This window comes from Lytechinus variegatus, chromosome 13 (genome assembly GCF_018143015.1).
Source record: "Lytechinus variegatus isolate NC3 chromosome 13, Lvar_3.0, whole genome shotgun sequence".
Taxonomy (NCBI): domain Eukaryota; kingdom Metazoa; phylum Echinodermata; class Echinoidea; order Temnopleuroida; family Toxopneustidae; genus Lytechinus; species Lytechinus variegatus.
Window position 1 is genome coordinate 26,244,954 of NC_054752.1, and position 19,859 is coordinate 26,264,812.

General features: G+C 37.3%; 2 protein-coding genes across 2 annotated transcripts in view; one reads left to right on the plus strand and one right to left on the minus strand.

Annotated features, from left to right (window-relative positions):
* The first annotated feature begins 6,886 nt into the window (after positions 1-6,886).
* Positions 6,887-10,120, plus strand: LOC121426950. Its single transcript, XM_041623368.1, has 2 exons — positions 6,887-8,315; positions 8,735-10,120. Exons 1-2 carry the CDS (start codon positions 7,851-7,853, stop codon positions 9,926-9,928), a joined length of 1,659 nt encoding a protein of 552 aa, XP_041479302.1. The 5' UTR covers positions 6,887-7,850; the 3' UTR covers positions 9,929-10,120.
* A 4,596-nt stretch (positions 10,121-14,716) lies between these two features.
* The window catches only part of LOC121426196 (tubulin gamma-1 chain), a 28,937-nt gene continuing 23,794 nt past the window's right edge, over positions 14,717-19,859 (minus strand). Inside the window, exons 11-13 of the mRNA XM_041622402.1 lie at positions 19,430-19,516; positions 17,890-18,081; positions 14,717-14,976 (exon numbers count right to left, since the gene is read on the minus strand). Of these exons, the coding sequence (XP_041478336.1) occupies positions 14,953-14,976; positions 17,890-18,081; positions 19,430-19,516 (303 nt within the window). The 3' untranslated portion in view covers positions 14,717-14,952. The remainder of the gene's footprint in view (positions 14,977-17,889; positions 18,082-19,429; positions 19,517-19,859) is intronic.

Here is a 19,859-nt window from a genome sequence, read left to right on the forward strand (position 1 = left end):
TCTCGATCTAGATTTCCGAGGGGCGCGCCAGGGTCGGGTAAAAAAGGGAGCTCCGAGGGGCCGAATGTGATGACATGATCCCATCCATTGGCGGCGGAAGCAAAAAAAATTAAGGGGGGGGGTCCACTTGAAATTTTTTGATGGACACATGTAAAAAAAATTGACAAGCAAAAAAAAAAAGGTCATCAACTAAAAATTTAGGGGGGGGGGTCGTCCCCCACCTCAAATTTAGGGGGGGACCTGTCCCCCGCCTATGATCCCATCCCATTCGAGGCGGGGGGGGGGAGGCAGGGCTTTGGTTACGATTTTTTTTTAACTGGGGGTGCTGATAAAAATTTGAAAAGCAAAAAACAAAAACGGGTTTCTCAAAAATGATGGTCATCACCCAGGGTCATCACTTTTGGGGTTGTATATTTTTTCTTTTGTACATATCTTCCAGAATACCTGGGGTTGCCGTGCCACGCTGCATCGATTAATGGGGCTATGGTTTGGGGGTGCTTCTATATGCAACTCCAGCACCCCGGCTTCGAGACCATAAGGGGGGGGGGGTCCATGCCAGTGCCCCTATATCTGTACGTCAGTGGCGTACTGAAATCCTGCATGATTTGGCTGACTCCATATAAATCTCGTGAATTTGGATCCCCGTTCCCGATTTAAGGCACAGAATTAACTCAGATACGCCTCAATGATGTGATTTTCGATCCCGAGCTAGATCGACCAAGAAGAAGACTTGAAGAAGAAGAAAATGGGAGAAGGAAAAGAAGAACAAAAATGAATTAGACCTATCAAGGCTCGCGCTTCGCGTAAGCCTAGATGACTCAACCCCTTCAAAAAGTTGATTTGAATAAAAAAGAGAAAAATCCAACACACTGAAAATTTCATCAAAATTGAATGTAAATTAATTTCACAGAACAGTTATGCACATCTTGGTCAGTATGCAAATCAGGGGACTGTTGATCACTCACTATTTCTTTTGTATTTTATTATATGAAATATAAAATATTCTAATTTTCCCCTCTTTGTCGATCCTGTGAAACAAAGTTTTATTCCTCCCTGAACATGTGGCATTAACATTGTCATAACATTTTATGGTTTAGTTAAGTTGGTCCTTCATGTCAAATTGGTAAAAATGGAAATATTCAATTAATAAATAAACATAAGAAATAGTGAGTGATAGACATCACCGTCTCTCTCATTTGCATGTCACTGATTTGTGCATGTACATGTTTTGTGAAAAATAGCGAAACTTTAAATTGTCATAACTTTCTTATTTTACATCAGATTTTGATCAAATTTTCTGCATTAGGCTAGAAGTATGACTTTTCTCTATTTATTCAAATCAAAATTTTTCTGGGGTGAACTTGACCTTTAATTATCGATCGTTTTCATGCACAGTGTCATTCATGGTTTCAGTGTGGATATCCCAGCACCTTGTAATTGGGACCTGAAGGGGGGGGGGGGTTACTTCATCATTGCCCTTGATTTTTGCGATCATATTAATTTTATATTTAGGCCATACATTATAATCATAAATGTGAGTCGTTTTTGGTCCGCCGTTTATTGTTTTTTATTAGCTCTTTGTTATCTAACAAAACGAAGACAGCAAATCAGAGAAAAGTAGTTATCTCACGTGTAGGCCTATATAATTAACAGTGAGCTACATAGGCGGCGGAAGCGGGGGGGACGGGGGGGACGTGTCCCCCCTAAATTTTAGGTGGGGGGACGGTCCCCCCTAAATTTTATTTTGATAACCTTTTTTTTTTTTTTTTTTTTGCTTGTCAATTTTTTTCCTGCGTCCCCCCCTAAATTCACGTGGCCCCCCCTCAAACGTGTGTTGTCCCCCTTTTTTTTTTTTTTTTTTTTTTGCTTGTCAAAAAAATTTGGGGCGATTGTCCTATTTTTTACATGTGTCCATCCCAAAATTTCAGGTGGACACCCCCTAAATTTATTGGCTTCCGCCTCCTGGGAGTGAGCTATAATACAGTCTTAATCTTAGTCATTTAACATCTCCGATAATCCGATATGTCCGGAGAATCAAATGTTTCAAAATGAGATTCTGTTGGCATCGGCCATGAAATGCAAAATAAATTTCAGGCATTACCTTATTTTCAACAGCCTTAATGATTAAATAACCATATAATATATAATTCACATAGCAAACAACCTGTTAATCGCCCGAATTATAATTAAAAGAAATTGTTTCGGAAACATTTTGTACTCTGTTCGTTTCCAAAGTCCATTTCAATCCAGCCCGAAAGATTACAAGCTTTACTCGTTAAGAGGTAAAGAAATCAACCTCAAAACAAAACAAACAACCAAGAGACAAATTATATTGTAATAAAGGTGTATACTTATTCATGAAATAATTCAAAGAGCTTAAAAATGAACACTGATTATGTATAACAGTATTACTGATGAACGAGAATAGGCATATTAGTCTGGTCAGTTAGCGGAATTATGTGGACACGGTGGACAAAAGCATGATTTTTTCTCCAGACCTTTGTTTATGTATAAGAATTAAGAATGGGGTATGCTCCAAAAAATCTGGCTGCAGGAACAGTGAAAAAATGGGTGAAAATGTCAGAATTTAGGAGTTCAGATTCGTCTGATATATAGACTAGCGCTAGTGCAAAACTCAATAGCAGTGCATTATTTTGCATTGAATTAGTTCTTGAATTCAGACCCTTTTTGAACAGATCTTCTGTTTGTCCTCGCATCTCAATGCACCAAATATCTGAATGAAGATGCTAACCAAGCCGAAGGGTGACGGTGGAGGGGGTTGAATGTTGGTGTGTGTGTACATATTTTGGTCTTGGGGTAAAGGTGTGCAATACACATTTTTTGCATGTGTTGGAAATTGTGTTGCCATGGTAACAGTGTATTATTGCAAAAATAAGGTAAAAATCTTGCAGTTAGAACCACTTCCTCTGTTTTTAAGCGATTCTCATGAAATTTGGCACACACATTGGTCTTAAAGTGAAGATGTCTAAGACACACTTTTGTGTGTCTTTCAGAAATCTTGTTGCCATGGTAACAACATATCTGGTGAAAATTGAGGAAAAACCTTACAATTCAAACTGTTTCATCAGTTTTCAATCAATTTTCATGAAATTTGGCACACACATTGGTATTGAAGTAAAGATGTACATAGCACTTTTTGTGTGCATTTTCAAAATTGTGTTGCCATGGGAACAACATATTATATGGCGAAATTTAGTAAAACACTTGCAATTTGAACTACTTCATCAGTTTTGAACCAATTCTCATGAAATTTGGCTCACACATTGGCCTTGGGGTGGGGTAAAGATGTGCAAGAACCTTTTTTTTGCATTTGTCAGAGATTGCATTTGTCAGAGAGTGCATTACCAGGGTAGCCACATATGATAGCCAGAAATGTAGGAAAACTTCTTGTGGATCAAACTTCTTCCCCTGTTTTTAGTCAGTGCTCATAAAAATTGGAAGAAATATTCATCTTAGGGTAAAGATTCATATTAAATTCTAAATGTCTTCTCTGCATTAAAATGTGGGGTATTAATCACCTTCATTAATATTTCTGGGTTTGGGGGGAAGGGGCAGGATTAGTCCTTTAAATCTGACATCAAAGAAGGTAAAGGCAGTGGCCATTAGAAACATAAAAATGATAAACACTCTTAAAAAACGCATCCCCTTAAGGGCATATAGGCTGGAGGTACACTGGGTGAATATGAAACCTTCCGCTGAAGCAGAGGAGTTCCAACACTGGCAAGCAAAACAAAATGTGTACCCCTTGTACTTTCAACAGCTGATTTTCCAAACCTTAGTTCCACCTCCCCAAGATGTGCACCCCTCCCCATACCACTTTTAGTTCTATTTCCCCATGCTCAAACCAGACAGCACCTTTGTCCCTCAGGGGTCAATGCATTTTTAAAGCTAGACATTACTCTTTTTCTGGGGGGTGGGGTCTTTAGAAAATGACCTCATTAAAATTACAGTTAAAGGATTATGACTAGGAACTTAACCCCCCCCCCGAAAAAAATAGGGGGCTGATATACTTTTTAGCAGAAAATGCCCCCCCCCCTTCAAAGGTAAGAAGAGTCCTTTGCACTTCAGACCATTCATTTGAAGCTTAATGCATTCTGATTTGATAAAAAATTTGTTTACAGTACCCAATTAACCATTGTTTATTTATATTCTCCTACTCAGTCTTTTATTCATATTCATATTCCGTTCCTACTCTTTCTTTTTAACTTTCACATCACTCTTGATTTTGAGCTTCACCATGCCATCTCTTTCTGTTTCCTGTCTCTCTCTAAGTATATTTTTTCTGACATTTTAAAGTGTACCTTTAATCATGCAACTAATTATTATAGAAATATAAATATATATCAAAATATCTGCACTTGTTTTAGAAATTCACTTGCAAATCCATGACTCAGTAACATACCATATCAAAAATATACCTATGTGCACAATAGATTTTAGCCTTATATTTTCTTTCATTTAATTTTTTCAGTATATTTCTGTGACAGCCCCTGCTTCATGCTTCAAATAAAACATTAATTGGACACCGGAAACTTTTTTTTTCAAAGCAGAATGTTTGAGGCTTTAAATTAATATGCTGAAGTGTAAAGGATTTCCCTTTTTTTTTGGGGGGGGGTTAAGTTCCTAGTTGTTATAATTTCATTTTAATCTTTATGTGGCAATTTTCTAAAGCCCCCCCCCCCAACAAAAAAATGTAAGGGGTGTTTTTTAAGAGTGTTTAAGTTCCTCATGGTCATGGCCTTTAACCTTATGTTGTCAGTTTTTAAGGACCTTCTCCGCCCCTCCCCCAAAAGCCTATAAATATTATTGAAGATGATTAATACCCTGCGCTATTATATGACGTTATAAAGGGGAATCAAACCCAAATAAACACTTGTTTTTAGAGGAAAATGAAAAATCAGACAAGTTTATAGGTCAAAGTTTGAACAATATCGGACAAACCATAACAAAGTTGTGAACATATTAAAGTTATAAACATTGGTAATCAATATACCCATGAAGACTTCAAATTGACCGCATGTGTGATGTCACAGTGATTTAAGAAGGCAAGGACCACTCTTCCATGTACTGGAATAATTAATTAGCTAAAATTTCTTTTTTCAAAAGTTTTACTTCAAATTATATCTTTCTTTCATGAGGACATAAAACATGCTACCGGGTTTATATTACGGCCACAATGGAATAGGGATTTAGGAGAAAACCAAAAATCCTGATAACTATGGGAAAGTTGTCCTTGCAGCCTCACCCTTGTCATAATTTACTTACCCAGTTGCCAATTTGAATTCTACATACTAGTAGCCTTAGGGATCTTAATTTCAAAGCAGCCATAACTTTATTTTGCTTGTCCGATTTCTTTAAAACTTTCACCATTCTTATTTTTCTCCTTTTTCCATGCACACAACATTATGACCAAGGCTTGATTCCCTTTTAATACTGAATATGAATCTTTACCCAAAATGAATATTTGTGTCAACTTTTATGAGCACAGGCTGAAAACTGAGAAGTAGACTGATCCACAATGAGTTTTCCCCATATTTCTGGCTAAATGTGGTTACCAAGGCAATGCACTCTCTGACAAAAGGTTCTTGCACATCTTTACCCCAAGGCCAATGTGTCAGCCATAATTTTTTCATGAGAATTGGTTCAAAACAACAACAACAAACTGATGAAGTAGTTCAAATTGCAAGGTTTTTACCTAAATTTTGCCATATAATATGTTGTTCCCATGGCAACACAATTTTGGAAACACACAAAAAGTGCCTTGTACATCTTTACTTCAATACCAATGTGTGTGCCAAATTTCATGAAAATTGATTGAAAACTGATGAAACAGTTTGAATTGTAAGGTTTTTTCCCCAATTTTCACCAGATATGTTGTTACCATGGCAACAAGATTTCTGAAAGACACACAAAAGTGTGTCTTAGACATCTTCACCTCAAGACCAATGTGTGTGCCAAATTTCATGAGAATCGCTTAAAAACAGAGGAAGTGGTTCTAACTGCAAGATTTTTACCTTATTTTTGCAATAATACACTGTTACCATGGCAACACAATTTCCAACACATGCAAAAAATGTGTCTTGCACACCTTTACCCCAAGACCAAAATATGTACACACACACCAACATTCAACCCCCTCCATCGTCACCATTCGGCTTGGTTAGCATCTTCATTCAGATATTTGGTGCATTGAGATACGTGGACAAACAGAAGATCTGTTCAAAAAGGGTCTGAATTCAAGAACTAATTCAATGCAAAATAATGCACTGCTATTGAGTTTTGCACTAGCGCTAGTCTATATATCAGACAAATCTGAACTCATAAATTCTGACATTTTCACCCATTTTTTCACTGTTCCTGCAGCCAGATTTTTTGGAGCATACCCCATTCTTAGTTCTTATACATAAACAAAGGTCTGGAGAAAAAATCATGCTTTTGTCCACCGTGTCCACAAGTAGGGCATTTTTGACGCTAACAGACCAGACTATATGGGGAAAAATAATGTTACCCTGTAAAAACGAAGATAAGAAGGGCTAGAGACCGGGCCGAAACAAACTATTTTTAGGACGGCGGCAAGGGATGGGGAGGGGAAATGACTCCCAATTGTGTTTTTTCTTTTTTTAGATGTGAATAAAGAGAAAGATTGAGAGAGAGAAGAAGAAGAAAAAAAAGAAGAAGAAGTAAAAAGAAGAAGAAAAAGAGGAGAAGAGATAGAAGAAGAATAGGAAGAAGAAAAAGAGGAAGGAAGAGAAGAAGAAGAAAAAGAAGTAAAAGAAGAAGAAGAAGAAGGAAGAGGAGGAGAAGAGATAGAAGAATAGGAAGAAGAAGAAGAGAGGAAGAGGAAGAAGGAGGAGAAGAAGAAGAATGCACATGAAGAAGAAAAGGGGAAGGAAGAAAATAGATAATAGAAACGGAGCTATATACAATGTAGGTCAGGTTCGTTTAACTACCTGTATAGTAGCCATAACTACAATTAAATTGAAGAAAATAAAAAGCCTCCCCCATCAGGACGTCTTGTCCCCCAAGTAGTTTCGGATATTCACATCTACACCCCAAAACAATCTACTAAAATGTAATTCGCATGATTATAGATACTCCTCTTAATTTACAGTAAAAAGAATGCCCTGTCAAAAAAAAGAAGATACATTTGGCTATTCGCTCGGACAAAAATCTTCAATTTTTTGAAATGGAAAGTTTATTAAGACTCTTATTTCAGTAAATAACTAAATCTCCCCTCTGACAAGGCATTTATTCAAAATTGATTATGTTATTTTTTGGAGTATGTATATATATATATATATAGACCATTTTCTTTGTGGGAATCGGAAACAGTGCGGTTAAGTTGACTTTTTTCCCCTGTGATCTGACTAAAAATCAAAGAAGGTCCAGGAAGCGACCTTTCATGAACAGGGAAATATATGTGCAGATCAACTTCCATAATAAGGTATGTCAACCTGTCATATTCACGCATGCCAACTTCGATCAACAAGATATGGGCTTATAAGTTCAGGATATCAACAATCGTACAGTAACAATTTTAGAGACAGGTTGGCAAGCATCGGCAACGAGTGTTGGTTGATTTCCAAGTTCATGGATTCGTGATTTGGTGAATTATCGGCCAAGCAGTGTGTAAGGAAAAACTATGAATACGACCGAAGAATGCACTGGAGGTAGGACAATTGCAAATCATAAAGACACATTGTTGCATGAGTCATCAGAGATCAGTCTGATTTAAAAGTGAATTAGCTTATAATCTAAAAACAGTTTCTGAATCAGTCCATGTTTTTCATCAACTAGCAACCAATGGGACCGAAGAAGGTGCAAAGAAAATGGAGCCGCGTGACATCTCTGAAATCTACAGAGAAAAGTACAGCAGTGATCAGGAGAAGATTCTGACAAGGCCATGCAGTATTTTGAAAGATGATGATACAGATGGTCACACTGGAGAAAGACCATCAACTGCCTGGACATTAACTTCCTCCAAACTTGATGATAGGACACCCTGCGCTATCAAAGGAGACCGTACCAACGCTGATGCCAAGGAAGGACTGGACTTTGGTTGCTGCCAACGTCACGATGGTCAGTGGGAGAAGTTCTTCTGCAGAGACTGTGATGTGTTCATCTGTGCATCGTGTGTGATCCTGGAGCATGAGAAGCAGGGCCATACATGGATCAGTGCGTCTGAAGCTGTAGGTCAGATACAGAGAGAGACAAAGGACATCCTGCTCAGAGCAGAGGTGAAGCTGGATACAGTTGGTGCCGCCATTACTGAGCTTGAGAAGAAGATTACAGAGGTGAGTGACTAGTCTTTGTTTTCCAAGTTTTGTTCATTGTTTGAATGCTGTTTCTTCATTGATATATCCCAAAAAGTGTTAATCAAAGAGAAGAGAATGGTATTCCGGTCTGCCAGTTACCCTTAAGTTTCATTAAAAATAAATTAGTATAGAAGCAAGAAATGGAGAGGGAGGTAAACTATAGAAAGTGGGAATGTTTGATATTAATATTTACATTTTGGCAAGCACAGTACAATTGTATTGGCTACTGGTTACATCAACATGAACTATATTATTTTAAGAAACATGGTCTTAATTCATTTTAAGACACTGACAATATAAATGAATACACCCATTGCCATTGATGTAATCTGATCAAAGGAAAACATTTTTTAATGCCTTTTTTGTTTCCTTCTCTCCACAATTCTGGTATATTATAGGTACCCCTACATACACAGGCTCTCAGGGATAGTGTTGCAGTAGCTTGTGATGATGCAATCAAGTATTTCATGCAACATCTGCAATCCAAACGCTCCCTGCTATTAGAAAGAATAAAAACCCTGGAGAAATCTGGCATTGATGATCTAGAATCATCACAAAAGGAAGGAATGGAGATTCAGGCCAAACTTGCAAGGATAACCTTGTCCGAATCGAAGGTAATAGCTGAAAGGAATCCAGGAGATATCTTGAAGTGGAAAACCAATCTTGAGGAATCTTTGAAGGCTATTCAGGTGCAGAGCTGGTGTATAAAGAATGCCCATGTAAAGGTTGGTGCCCTAGATCCAGAACTCAAATTTGTCAAAAGAGCTCAGGAAACTCATCAGTGTTGGTGCCATGTTGGCAGCCTAGTGCAACCAGGAAGATGGAGAATGGTGCGAACAATTAAAGTTCAGAGGCAGTTGGGTGATCTAGTAACAGCAATTGCCACAATGAAAGATGGTTCAGTGGCACTGGGATACGAGATAAGTGGAGTGTGCATTGTAGATGCTGCTGGTCATCAAAGGCATGTTTTCCAAGAAGTAGGACATGTTAAAGACATCTCAGTCATGAGCAGACACAAACTAGCCATTTTAGATGCTAATGGTGTCATCAAGGTTGTGCATTTGTCAGGTCAGGTGACAACAAATGAATTCCCTGAAGGTTCCCACCATTTCAAGTGTCTCTCAGCCTCTACAGAAGGTGCACTATTCATGGGATCAATCTCTGAGAACACTATCCACATCTTGGGAGGTGACCAATCCTGTGAAATCCTAGCAATGCCAATGTCGCCACTGAGGATTGCCTTCTCATCCAACCACATTGCCATCTTGCACCAACCTGCAAGCATCACAATACTGGACATGGATGGCATAGAACAGAGTGTCATCCACGAAGACCAGTGGGCTTATGCTTCAGTGTGCTCGTCAGGAATGGGTGACTTCTTTGTCCTCTCTGCTGACAAATCCAACCCAAAGTCACTGAAGATTGGCCGTTATGGCTTGGATGGGACAATGGTAGAAACTGTCATTAGTGACTATCACATATCTACATTAGGATGGTTGAACCCTAGAATAAGTGCTTCATCTGGTAAGATCATGGTTTGTGTCGAGGATGAGCTCATTACCTTTGAACGAGAAATGTTTACATTGGAATAGTGTAACCTCTATTCTAAATGGTCCTTATAAAGTACAATGTTTGCTGCATCTTTCAGCAGAGGCCCTTCTCTGCAGCTTCCCCTTTCCCTTCATATTGCAGCCTAGACAAAATAACTGCAAATTAGCAGGACAATGGCATTGAAGAACTTGAAGTTTGTTATTGGTGCTTGTGTTGGGAGCACAATGCAGATTGCCTCCAATAGCATCAACACATAAAACTTGAGTTTACAAAAATGTTCCAAATCACATTATTCATGCCTCAACATCAAGTGAGTGAGATTCACCCTAAGACCAACATTATGGTGCAATTTTTGTCAGATCCAAAGCTCGGGACGACACTGCCGTTCCGGTTCACTACATTTCGATAAAGACCTCCCAGCTGTTCATTGTCATTTGACAGACATTTTACAATACATTAACTATGTTCTTGAATCCATTTTACATCAGGGAAGTGAAAACTCCTGAACTTCTTGGTCTTTACCTCAGGGATCAAATTATTGGTCTCACTTGAGACTATTATATCAGACACAACACTGTAAACCAGCAACTACATGTAATGCGTCCAAGTACCATCTTGCATTAATTTCATTGTTGCACTATTGTCTAGGATATTGCAAATATTTTCACTTTCTGATATTCCTAAACAAAGAGGATGCAAGTGCATTGAAGTTGCCAAAATAAACCCTAACAAATTTCATGTGTCGAAGCAAACATACAATACACATGCTTATGGTTGAGCGGAAAGTAATATACAGTGCGTCCCAGAATAAACGAAATCGAGATTTAGCGATCATTTATCATAACTTAATCATAAATAGAATAGACAAATGACCTACCAATTTAAAGCTTAGAATCTCCTCTTTCATCTGATATTACTTAGGTTATTTTTTATTCACGCATGAGTGAGCAAAAACAATTTGAAGAAAGGATAACGAAAACTCATTTGGCGGGGGTTATCTGGGTTTCAAAAATAAAACCACATTTCTGAAAAGTTCAATATCTGCTCTTTAATTTGGTACCAAAATTACAAAAAATGGTCAAGAAATAAAAAAGTTCTGTTCATTTGAAATAAGGCTTGTATTTCCATAATTTCATGAGATAAACGTGTTTTCACCGGTTTCCCACAGAAGCTTTCGATGGTAAACAAAAGATTTGATGCATGGCTGATCGTCAACAAAACAGTGTCGAGAGAGTTTGAAAGCCATCCTGGAGAACCTCTTCATTTTATGAAATTATTGAAATTCAAGCCTTATTTCAAATGACCAGAACTTTGTTATTTCGTGACCATTTTCTGTAATTTAGGTATCAAATTAAAGAGGAGATATTGAACTTTTCAAAAATGTGGTTTTCTTTATAAAATGCAGATACCCCCGCCAAATGAGTTTTTGATATCCTTTCTTCAAATTGCATTTGCTCACTCATGCGTGAATGAGAAATAATCTAAGTAATATCAGATGAAAGAGGAGATTCTAAGCTTTAAATTGGTAGGTCATTTGGCTATTTTATTTATGATTAAGTAATGATAAATGATCGCTAAATCTCGGTTTCGTTTTTTCTGGGACGCACTGTATATCGTTCATTGGGACTTTGCTGGGACAGGGGTGTGAGTGGTCACAAATAAAAAGATCTGAAAAAAAGCTGAAGAGTGTTGAAAAAGTCTGAAATAGAAAGAGCTCCCATACTTTTTGTACACAGGAAAGCCCAAAATAAGCTGAAATTAAGCTGAATTAAAAACAAAAAAAAATTGAAATCAGATAAAAATCTGAACTCTCACACCCCTGCTCACCCTGCTGGGATTTAGCTTCATCTTGCAAGTGTTTCAACAAGTGTCCTGACAGTGATTTTCAGATGAATTTGCTCTGAGCCAATCAGATGCAAGGATTTCAGTAGCTTATAACAACTAGTCAGTGAAAATCACCACTTGTTTCATAAAATGATCCCTAAGACAAGACCTGGTGGGTGTTTCATAAAGCTGTTTGGAAGTTAAGAGCGACTGGTGATCATTTCTTGTATAAAATTGTATACACCAAAACTCTCATTGGCGATGGTTTATTAGCGCGTAAGAAAGGTTTACCAGTCGTTCTTAAAGTCGCTCTTAACCTACAAACAACTTTATGAAACAGCCCCCTGGTGATCCCTTTTTGTGGTGAATGGTATTATTGGCGATGGTTAAGCACGTAAGATAGAATCACCAATTGTTCGTAAAGTCGCTCTTAACTTACGATCTGCTTTATGAAATGACCCCCTTGTAACTTAATTTTGTTTAAACAGAAAACACCACACTTTTATACAATTTTTCTGTAAATCACAACGAGAATATAGTTTTAGGCACAATTTTGAATTGTTTATTTATGAAACAAATAAGAAATTTACATCATATAGATAACAGGCACTGCATTTGCAATTTACATTTATATACATCAAGAGTAGAAATGGTTCTTACTAGTATTTCATAAAGCTATTTGTAAGTTACAACCTCATGCATGGCTGTGACATGTTCTTGGTGCAAAATCAGATTATCAGTAATTGTGATTCCTATTAGCTAAGAGTCTGAATATTGATTTATGAAGTTTGAAAGTCTTGTTGGTAATAAGCGACTAAGTGCAATTAATTACTTGTCAACATTTGATTATTATAATAATAATAATAAAGGTATATTTACCCAGGGTAGCCACTTCAGTTCCGAAAACTGTTCTCCCAGCGGGCCCTGCTATTTGATTACCAGTATACTTTAAAACAGAAAATTTCCGAGAAATTTAGCACGATAACAAAAAAGTCACAAGTGGTCCAAAGAGTAACAGGTAACTTACGAACAGCTTTATGAAATTACAAGATCACCTTTCTTCCTACATTATAGTGTATTCAGTCTTCAATATCTGTACAGGGGGAGTTTCACAAAGATCCAAGTCTTACTGAAAGCCATGCTTCATTGCCAACGAGCACATGATATTTAACAAGTAATCTCACTGACTAGTACCATAGCGTGCATCAGAGAAACATGATCTGACCAATGCATTGATATGTAGTATACAGGTACCACATGGAACTAGTCATTTTTAGTCACACCTATACCTTTGCAAAACATCCATCTACAACATAAATATATTCTTTTGCAAAATACCCCCATCTGCTTTAGCCAAGGACTTTCAAACTAAAAGGAAAATAAACTTAAAGTGGGTTAAAAATGAGTCTCATGGTTTGCTTTGCCCAGGGCAACTTTTCAAAACTTACTGCATGATTCTGCAACATTGGATAAGCTTTAACCATGAAAAGACTGGGGGGGGGCTGATTCAGCCCCCCCCTCGACATTTTTCGCGATAAATCCGCCGCGCGAAATTTTTTGACCGCGTCGCTCACTGACTTTTTACTTTCAAGTCTCGCGCAACTTTTGAGACCAAAATTGTGACCCCCGGGTACGTGGTTCCAAAATTACGCAACATTTCGTGAGTGCATGCAGACCCAAAATTACTCAAAAACGTGAATTTGTGTACAAATCCAATGCAAATAGTGTTCTTAGCCAAAATTCATAAATGTATCATTATTTTTACTTTTACTGCTTGAAATCAATTAATTTTATATTTTTTATGGTAGAAATAAAGTCCCCGACAATTTCCATTGAAAAAACAATAAAAAACAAAAAGTCAAAAAACAAAGAAATACATAAGAAATTTAGAAAACAATAGAATACATAAGAAAATAAATGTGATTTTGAAATTTTTTCAAAATCAATTCGATAAGATGCCTATCTAGAGTATGTGAAACAAAATTTAGCATTTCAGGGGCATTATTTTATTAATTAGAGCAAACTTATGATTTTACGCATAAATTAGCATAATTAATGAGACATGAGATTTTTTGCAGAATTTGATGTTATAGTTTTGTAGATAATGCCATGGGTAACGCATGTGCCAATTTTCGTCGCGATCGCGCGATCGACGGCCGAGATCATAAGGGGGGGCTGAATCAGCCCCCCCCCAGTCTTCTTAGGCGTCGAAATAGCCCAGTCTATTTAGGGTTAACAATGCAATGAATGGGGGTTTTCAATGACTCTTTTGAGCAAATTCACCCCAAGCATTCATGTCCCCTCCCCCCTGGCCATGTCAAAGCATAATTTTTTTTCTTGAAGCACCATGAGCAGTGGCGGACTGTGACCTGGAGGAGACAAAGCATTGGAGGGGCTCAGCATCGTTCACAGACAATACAGTGCTCCTCCAATGCTTTGTCTCCTACGGGTCACGGTCTGCCACTGACCATGAGCACCGAAAGATGGACCTGTGCGCTATATAAGTAGCCACCATTATTATTATTATTATAAATGATACTTTAAAGCCCAATGATAGAATAAATAGGTTACACCTAGAGGAATATCGACCTGATATACAGAATTGCAGTATATTCAGTGTGGACAAATCCCCCTAAGTTATCAAAATGTTCTACTTTTCTGTCATAGATGCATATGTAATACAATTTAGAAAAAAGACAATTTAATGAAACCAGCATTATTTTAATGAGAAGCAGCAAACATTCTGCAAAATGGAATAGTTTGCACCTTGGTTTCTAGCTTGAGAGGGAAGTTTCATACAGTACATTCAGACTATAGATCAATCTATTTAGTTTTTAGGGATGATATGAACGATGAGGAGAGTACTGCATCCATTGGCATTGGCATCTGGTCTCATGTACTTTTCCATCCAAAGCAGACAACTTGAAACAATAATAAAGTAAGTTTCAGATAAACATTCTTGTTACTATGAAAATATGAGCTTTAAAGGTCGCTTTTATAATCCCTGGTGGCTTGTTTCTTCCTATCTCAAAGCCTTTATGAGTCTTTCCACTACAGTCTTTCAAAGCCCACTCCCTGAGACCAATCAACAGCTCACAATGATATGTCCAAGGGTGTTAGTCAAAGAAGAGCAGTCTCAAGCATCTGTGGAATTGTTTAAGTAGAATTCAACATAAGCTCCAATAAATCGGACTTGGACTGTTGACATATCCTACAGCTTGCTTTGCTTTTCTTGTTTGTCTCACGACTTTGAAGCTTGAGCACTCTGAGGGTAAGAAGAAAGTAAGAAACAAATATCAAAATAATAGTTGAATTAAATTTTATTTTGAAGAAGATAATAAATATCAATAAAATGGGAGAAATCACTTACATTTAGGGACTGAGTGATTTCAAGTCTGGTGTTGGAATTTGGATTGCTTCCCTTAGCTGCAAAACCTTCTGAGTTTGTAAAACTGATTCAGATCACACAATTGCCATCTCAACAACTAGTGAGTGACATTTCAGGACCATCTTCATTTTATGTTCGGTGTTTTACTTGTGTTAAAATTGACCTAACACCAACACCAAAAGGTCAACACTGAACTTGAAATCACCCACTGTCAGCATGAATTGGTAGCACTTTTACAATCACTGGTATCTGGTGCCATGTGTTTTATCATAACATTCGGAAAGATGAATTTCCATGGATATAGCTTCTGAAGCTAAACAAATTAACAGAGAATTACGGTACACCAAGTATCTGTGTACATGTAGGTGTTTGGTAATGACATCATGTAATTATAACATTTGGAAAGATGAATTGACAGGGATAGAGCTTCTGAAGCTAAACAAATAAACAGAGAATCACGGTACACCAAGTATCTGTGTACATGTAGGTGTTTGGTAATGATGCCATTTAATCAAGTGGCACGAGAGTCTAATTTCCATATCATGTACATATTTTCAAACTTTATTGAATGAATATATGGTTCATAACCAGTTTACCAAGTGGTGTTAGACCTAGTGGGATAAAAATAAAATTGGTATAGCCTAAATGTCAATTAGATGAAATAGTAAATACATGTACATGTAGGCTTAGTGGAAATGCGATTAGATCATCTTTTGGGGTGACACCAAATGGGTCATTCCAAAAACCATGTCTCCTTTAACTATACAAAATATCTTTCAATGTCTTCAGCAAAATACTGATGTCCCACCGATGTTTGCTAATTAAACATCATGATGTATTGCAATTTCAGACTTACCAGTCTAATGCCAATGATATATGGATGTAATTACATAAATATTGTTTTTTTAAAAAGTTGATTTGAACTACAAAAAATTTCAGAAATGATTTCAAGATCAAATATGAATTACTTTGGTAGGAGACATTCCTCACGTAGAAATCTGAGCCACATCTAAGACCTATCTTACAAAGAGTTATGATTGATCTGTGGTCTGTTGCAGAAAGAGTTGCGTTTAAACGTAAGCCAAAAAATCAATCGCAAGTCCCAAATGGGCGCTGTTGATTGGTTGAAAATCAACTTGCGCATGATTTTTAGAGTTGCGATTGATTGGAACTCTTTCTGCTACGGGCCCCTGATCAGTTGCAACTATGGACGGCCAGCAACATCTATCATGTATGTTTGTTCAAAATATTTTCTAACTACATGTATGAGTTATATTTATGCAATCCATGGTTTCTTGAAAATTCACTGTGCTTCTCTTTGTTTACCGAGGATATTGTGGAAATTTCCGGTGGAAAAAATATGGCACTGATGGATTTCCATAGAGCAACGATTGATTGGATCAATCGTAACTCTTTGTAAGACGGGGCCCTGAACTGATCTTCACTGTAAAATAGAATACTTGATACTTATGTTACATGGGCATTTTGCAATGTTTGGATTGAAACTGATGGGATTACCCAAATAGGAAGTACATCATGTGGGTGTAGACCAATGAAGACCTGCCAACCTTCTACATGTACAACAAAAGAAGTATTCTTAAAAGGAAACAAGGCAAAAGCGATTTTGTGTCTCGCCCACTTATGAAAATAACCAGAATTACTAGTATCGTGATTTGCGAGAGCATGCAACAGAATTGTATCGCAACTTCATTGTGAAATGACTGGGATGAAATAACACTTGCATAAGAGCCTTGCACGTAAACTTTAATGTTAACCTGAAAATTGCCATTGACCTTACCATATGACCTCCCACTGCAGCAAAACATGCAGGTCACCCAAGTTCATCTACCATCCAAGTTTGGTTGAAAAGTGACTTACGGTTGCGGAGTTAGGTGTCATGAGAGAGTCTTGCATGTAAACTTTAACATTGACCTGAAAATGATCTTTGACCTTACCATGTGACCTCCGACTGCAGCCTAACATGCAAGTTCCCCAAGTCCATCCACCATCCAAGTTTGGTTGAAAAGTGGCTTATGGTTGCGGAGTTAGGTGTCATAAGAGAGATTTGCATGTAAACTTTAACGTTGACCTGAAAATGACCTTTGACCTTATCATGTGACCTCCGACTGCAGCATAACATGCAGGTCACCCAAGTCCATCTACCATCCAAGTTTGGTTGAAAAGTGACTTACGGTTGCGGAGTTAGGTGTCATAAGAGAGTTTTGCATGTAAACTTTAACGTTGACCTGAAAATGACCTTTGACCTTACCATGTGACCTCCGACTGCAGCATAACATGCAGGTCCCCCAAGTCCATCCACCCTCCAAGTTTGGTTGAAAAGCAACTTACGGTTGTGGAGTTATATGTCATTAGATTTGTGACGGACGACACTTGGATCCCTTAGTCTCCCCTTCACCTCTGGTAGGCGCAACAAAAAAGTATTTTTGACAAAAAAGAGTATTTTTAAACATTTGTCTACATGTACATGTAACAATCACCAGCCTGTTGTAGTGAGATTGGTGAAAAAACATGTGAAATGAGTAATGGCTCTACTTGAAAACTTGATAATTCACCCTTTTAAACATGTGCTCATAGGAAAGAATTTACTTGTTCTTTTCATGCAACAAGTTTCTGGCCCGATTGTGATTTTTACCAGTCTTGTATAATACATACTCCATGATCGGACATTTTAAAAAAAGTATTGGTGTATTCATAGCTAAAAGAGGAACAAATACTCTAGAAAGGGAACAGCTGGCATGTGTGCAAATGGCCATTTGTTATTGCTCTCACCTGTTGAGTGCCCCATGAGATATAATCAGGTTTAGTAGCAGCATGGCACTCATCAATCAACTGCTGAACAACCTCTCTAGAATCATCCAACTCATCAAGATTATCCTTGAAGATACTCTCCTTACGGAACTGCTCCAGGAAAGCCTCTCGCTTCCGAAGCTTGTCGAACTGCTGGCATGTCCTCTCGAACAGCTGGGTTAACATAAACATAGATAAACTTGCATAAGTCAACCTTTCATAAGTTAAATATTCGGTGACATGACATTTGCTCAGGGCTTTATTTTGTCTAAGATATAGGGTTAGGGTTGCGATAGGGTTTATGTTAGGTTTAGGATAGGGTATAGTGTTAAATCCAGGGTTGACGTTGGTCGTTCCATTAATATATGGAATATGCAGCAGGGCATTGTTGCTGGAGCAAATGTCATGGAACCGAATATTCGCATAAGTTGGACAAACTAAATTAGACCACAATATTCAATTCATGTGCTGAATTTATCATAAGTCAAACAAAATTTTGTGGTCCCAAGAGATGCGATTCAGGCAAAGCTAAGGTCATGAATCATGGCAAGCCAAAATATTTGAAAAACCCCTATTTTATGTACTGACAAATAAAATCATAGTTTCTGCCATTGGCCAACATCTACACACAAAGAAGGTTTTTTAACATCTTCTTGTTTGGCTTTTAATTAGGTTTGTTGAAAACACATCCCAGAACAATCAATATAATACAATCATGTAATTGCTGTAGGTGTGCACATGAGCGATCTTTTTTTATAGCATGCATGAAAAAAGGGATTTGATGTTGTACCCTTCTTGTGATTAACCTTTCTTTTGTGAATTTTGGATATGACGTTTGGAACTATTATCTATGTTATAATGTGTATATTGAATTTTGGCCACTAAAGTGAATTTTAGAAGATATTTACCAATTATACAGCCAATCAATAAGAATTTTTTTTATAAACTTTATAAAATTCAGGTGTTTAAACTAATTATCTAAATAAGTACATTATTTATCATTTCTAAGCTCATTCAGATGAGGACTCCAAATAATCCAAGCCATGGCGCAATTTCCTTCAGCAAGAAACTCATCCACATTGTGCTGCACTCAACCCAGGTGAGGTAACTGGGTACCAGGTAGGAAGAAATTCCTTGAATGCTTGAGCGCCTAAGCAGCTCACCCAAAGCCGGGGTAATAATAATAGCAGGGCCCACTGGTAGAACACTTTTCGAAACTGAAGTGGCTACCCTGGGTAAATATACCTATATTATTATTATTAATTTGTTGTTCTAAATGCAGAGCTGCCAACCTGAACATGAATATTTCAGTATTTTTAAGGCTGAAAATCAGTATTTTGGCAAGGAAATTAGTATTTTCAAAGACATACCATAGGACAACACAAAAAACTGAAACTTGAGAAATCAGTATTTTGCATGAAACCATCAGTATTCTCATTTTTCAGTACTAAATACGAAAAATCCATACTACTTGGCAGCTCTGTAAATGGGATAAAAGTAGAACACAAAGAATAAAACTCACTGAGACGATGCTGGTATGGTTTGCTAACATCAAACCACTGACTCTGTGAGCTGTTTGTACATAGGGAGATTTCTTAGATAGAGCGACCTGAAAGGGAAAGACAAAAAAAAATACTGAAATGAAATAAAGGAAAAATACACTAAGGGGGTGTTGCAAGAAAATATTTGCGTTCAATTGCAAATATTCTCTTGCAATTTTACAACTGATAGATCAACGTTAGTTGTAGCAAATCAGATTCAACTTCTTTTTTCAAGGAGCAAATTAGCAATAAATCACTAATTTGCAATTAACTGCAAGACATATGATTGATTTAGGGACCAAAAATTAACTTGCAATTAATTGCAAGTTTCTTGCAACACCCCATAAGTCTGCATATGTTGACCTTCTTCAAGTCAAATAATCGCACGACTCAAAGCAGTTTTTCAGAACA

Bases quoted from the DNA above. Each gene is read 5' to 3' on its own strand.
- LOC121426950 (XM_041623368.1), top strand. From the start codon at position 7,851: ATGGAGCCGCGTGACATCTCTGAAATCTACAGAGAAAAGTACAGCAGT. The intron at 8,316-8,734 runs GTGAGTGACTAG...GGTATATTATAG, and splicing joins TTGAGAAGAAGATTACAGAG to GTACCCCTACATACACAGGC.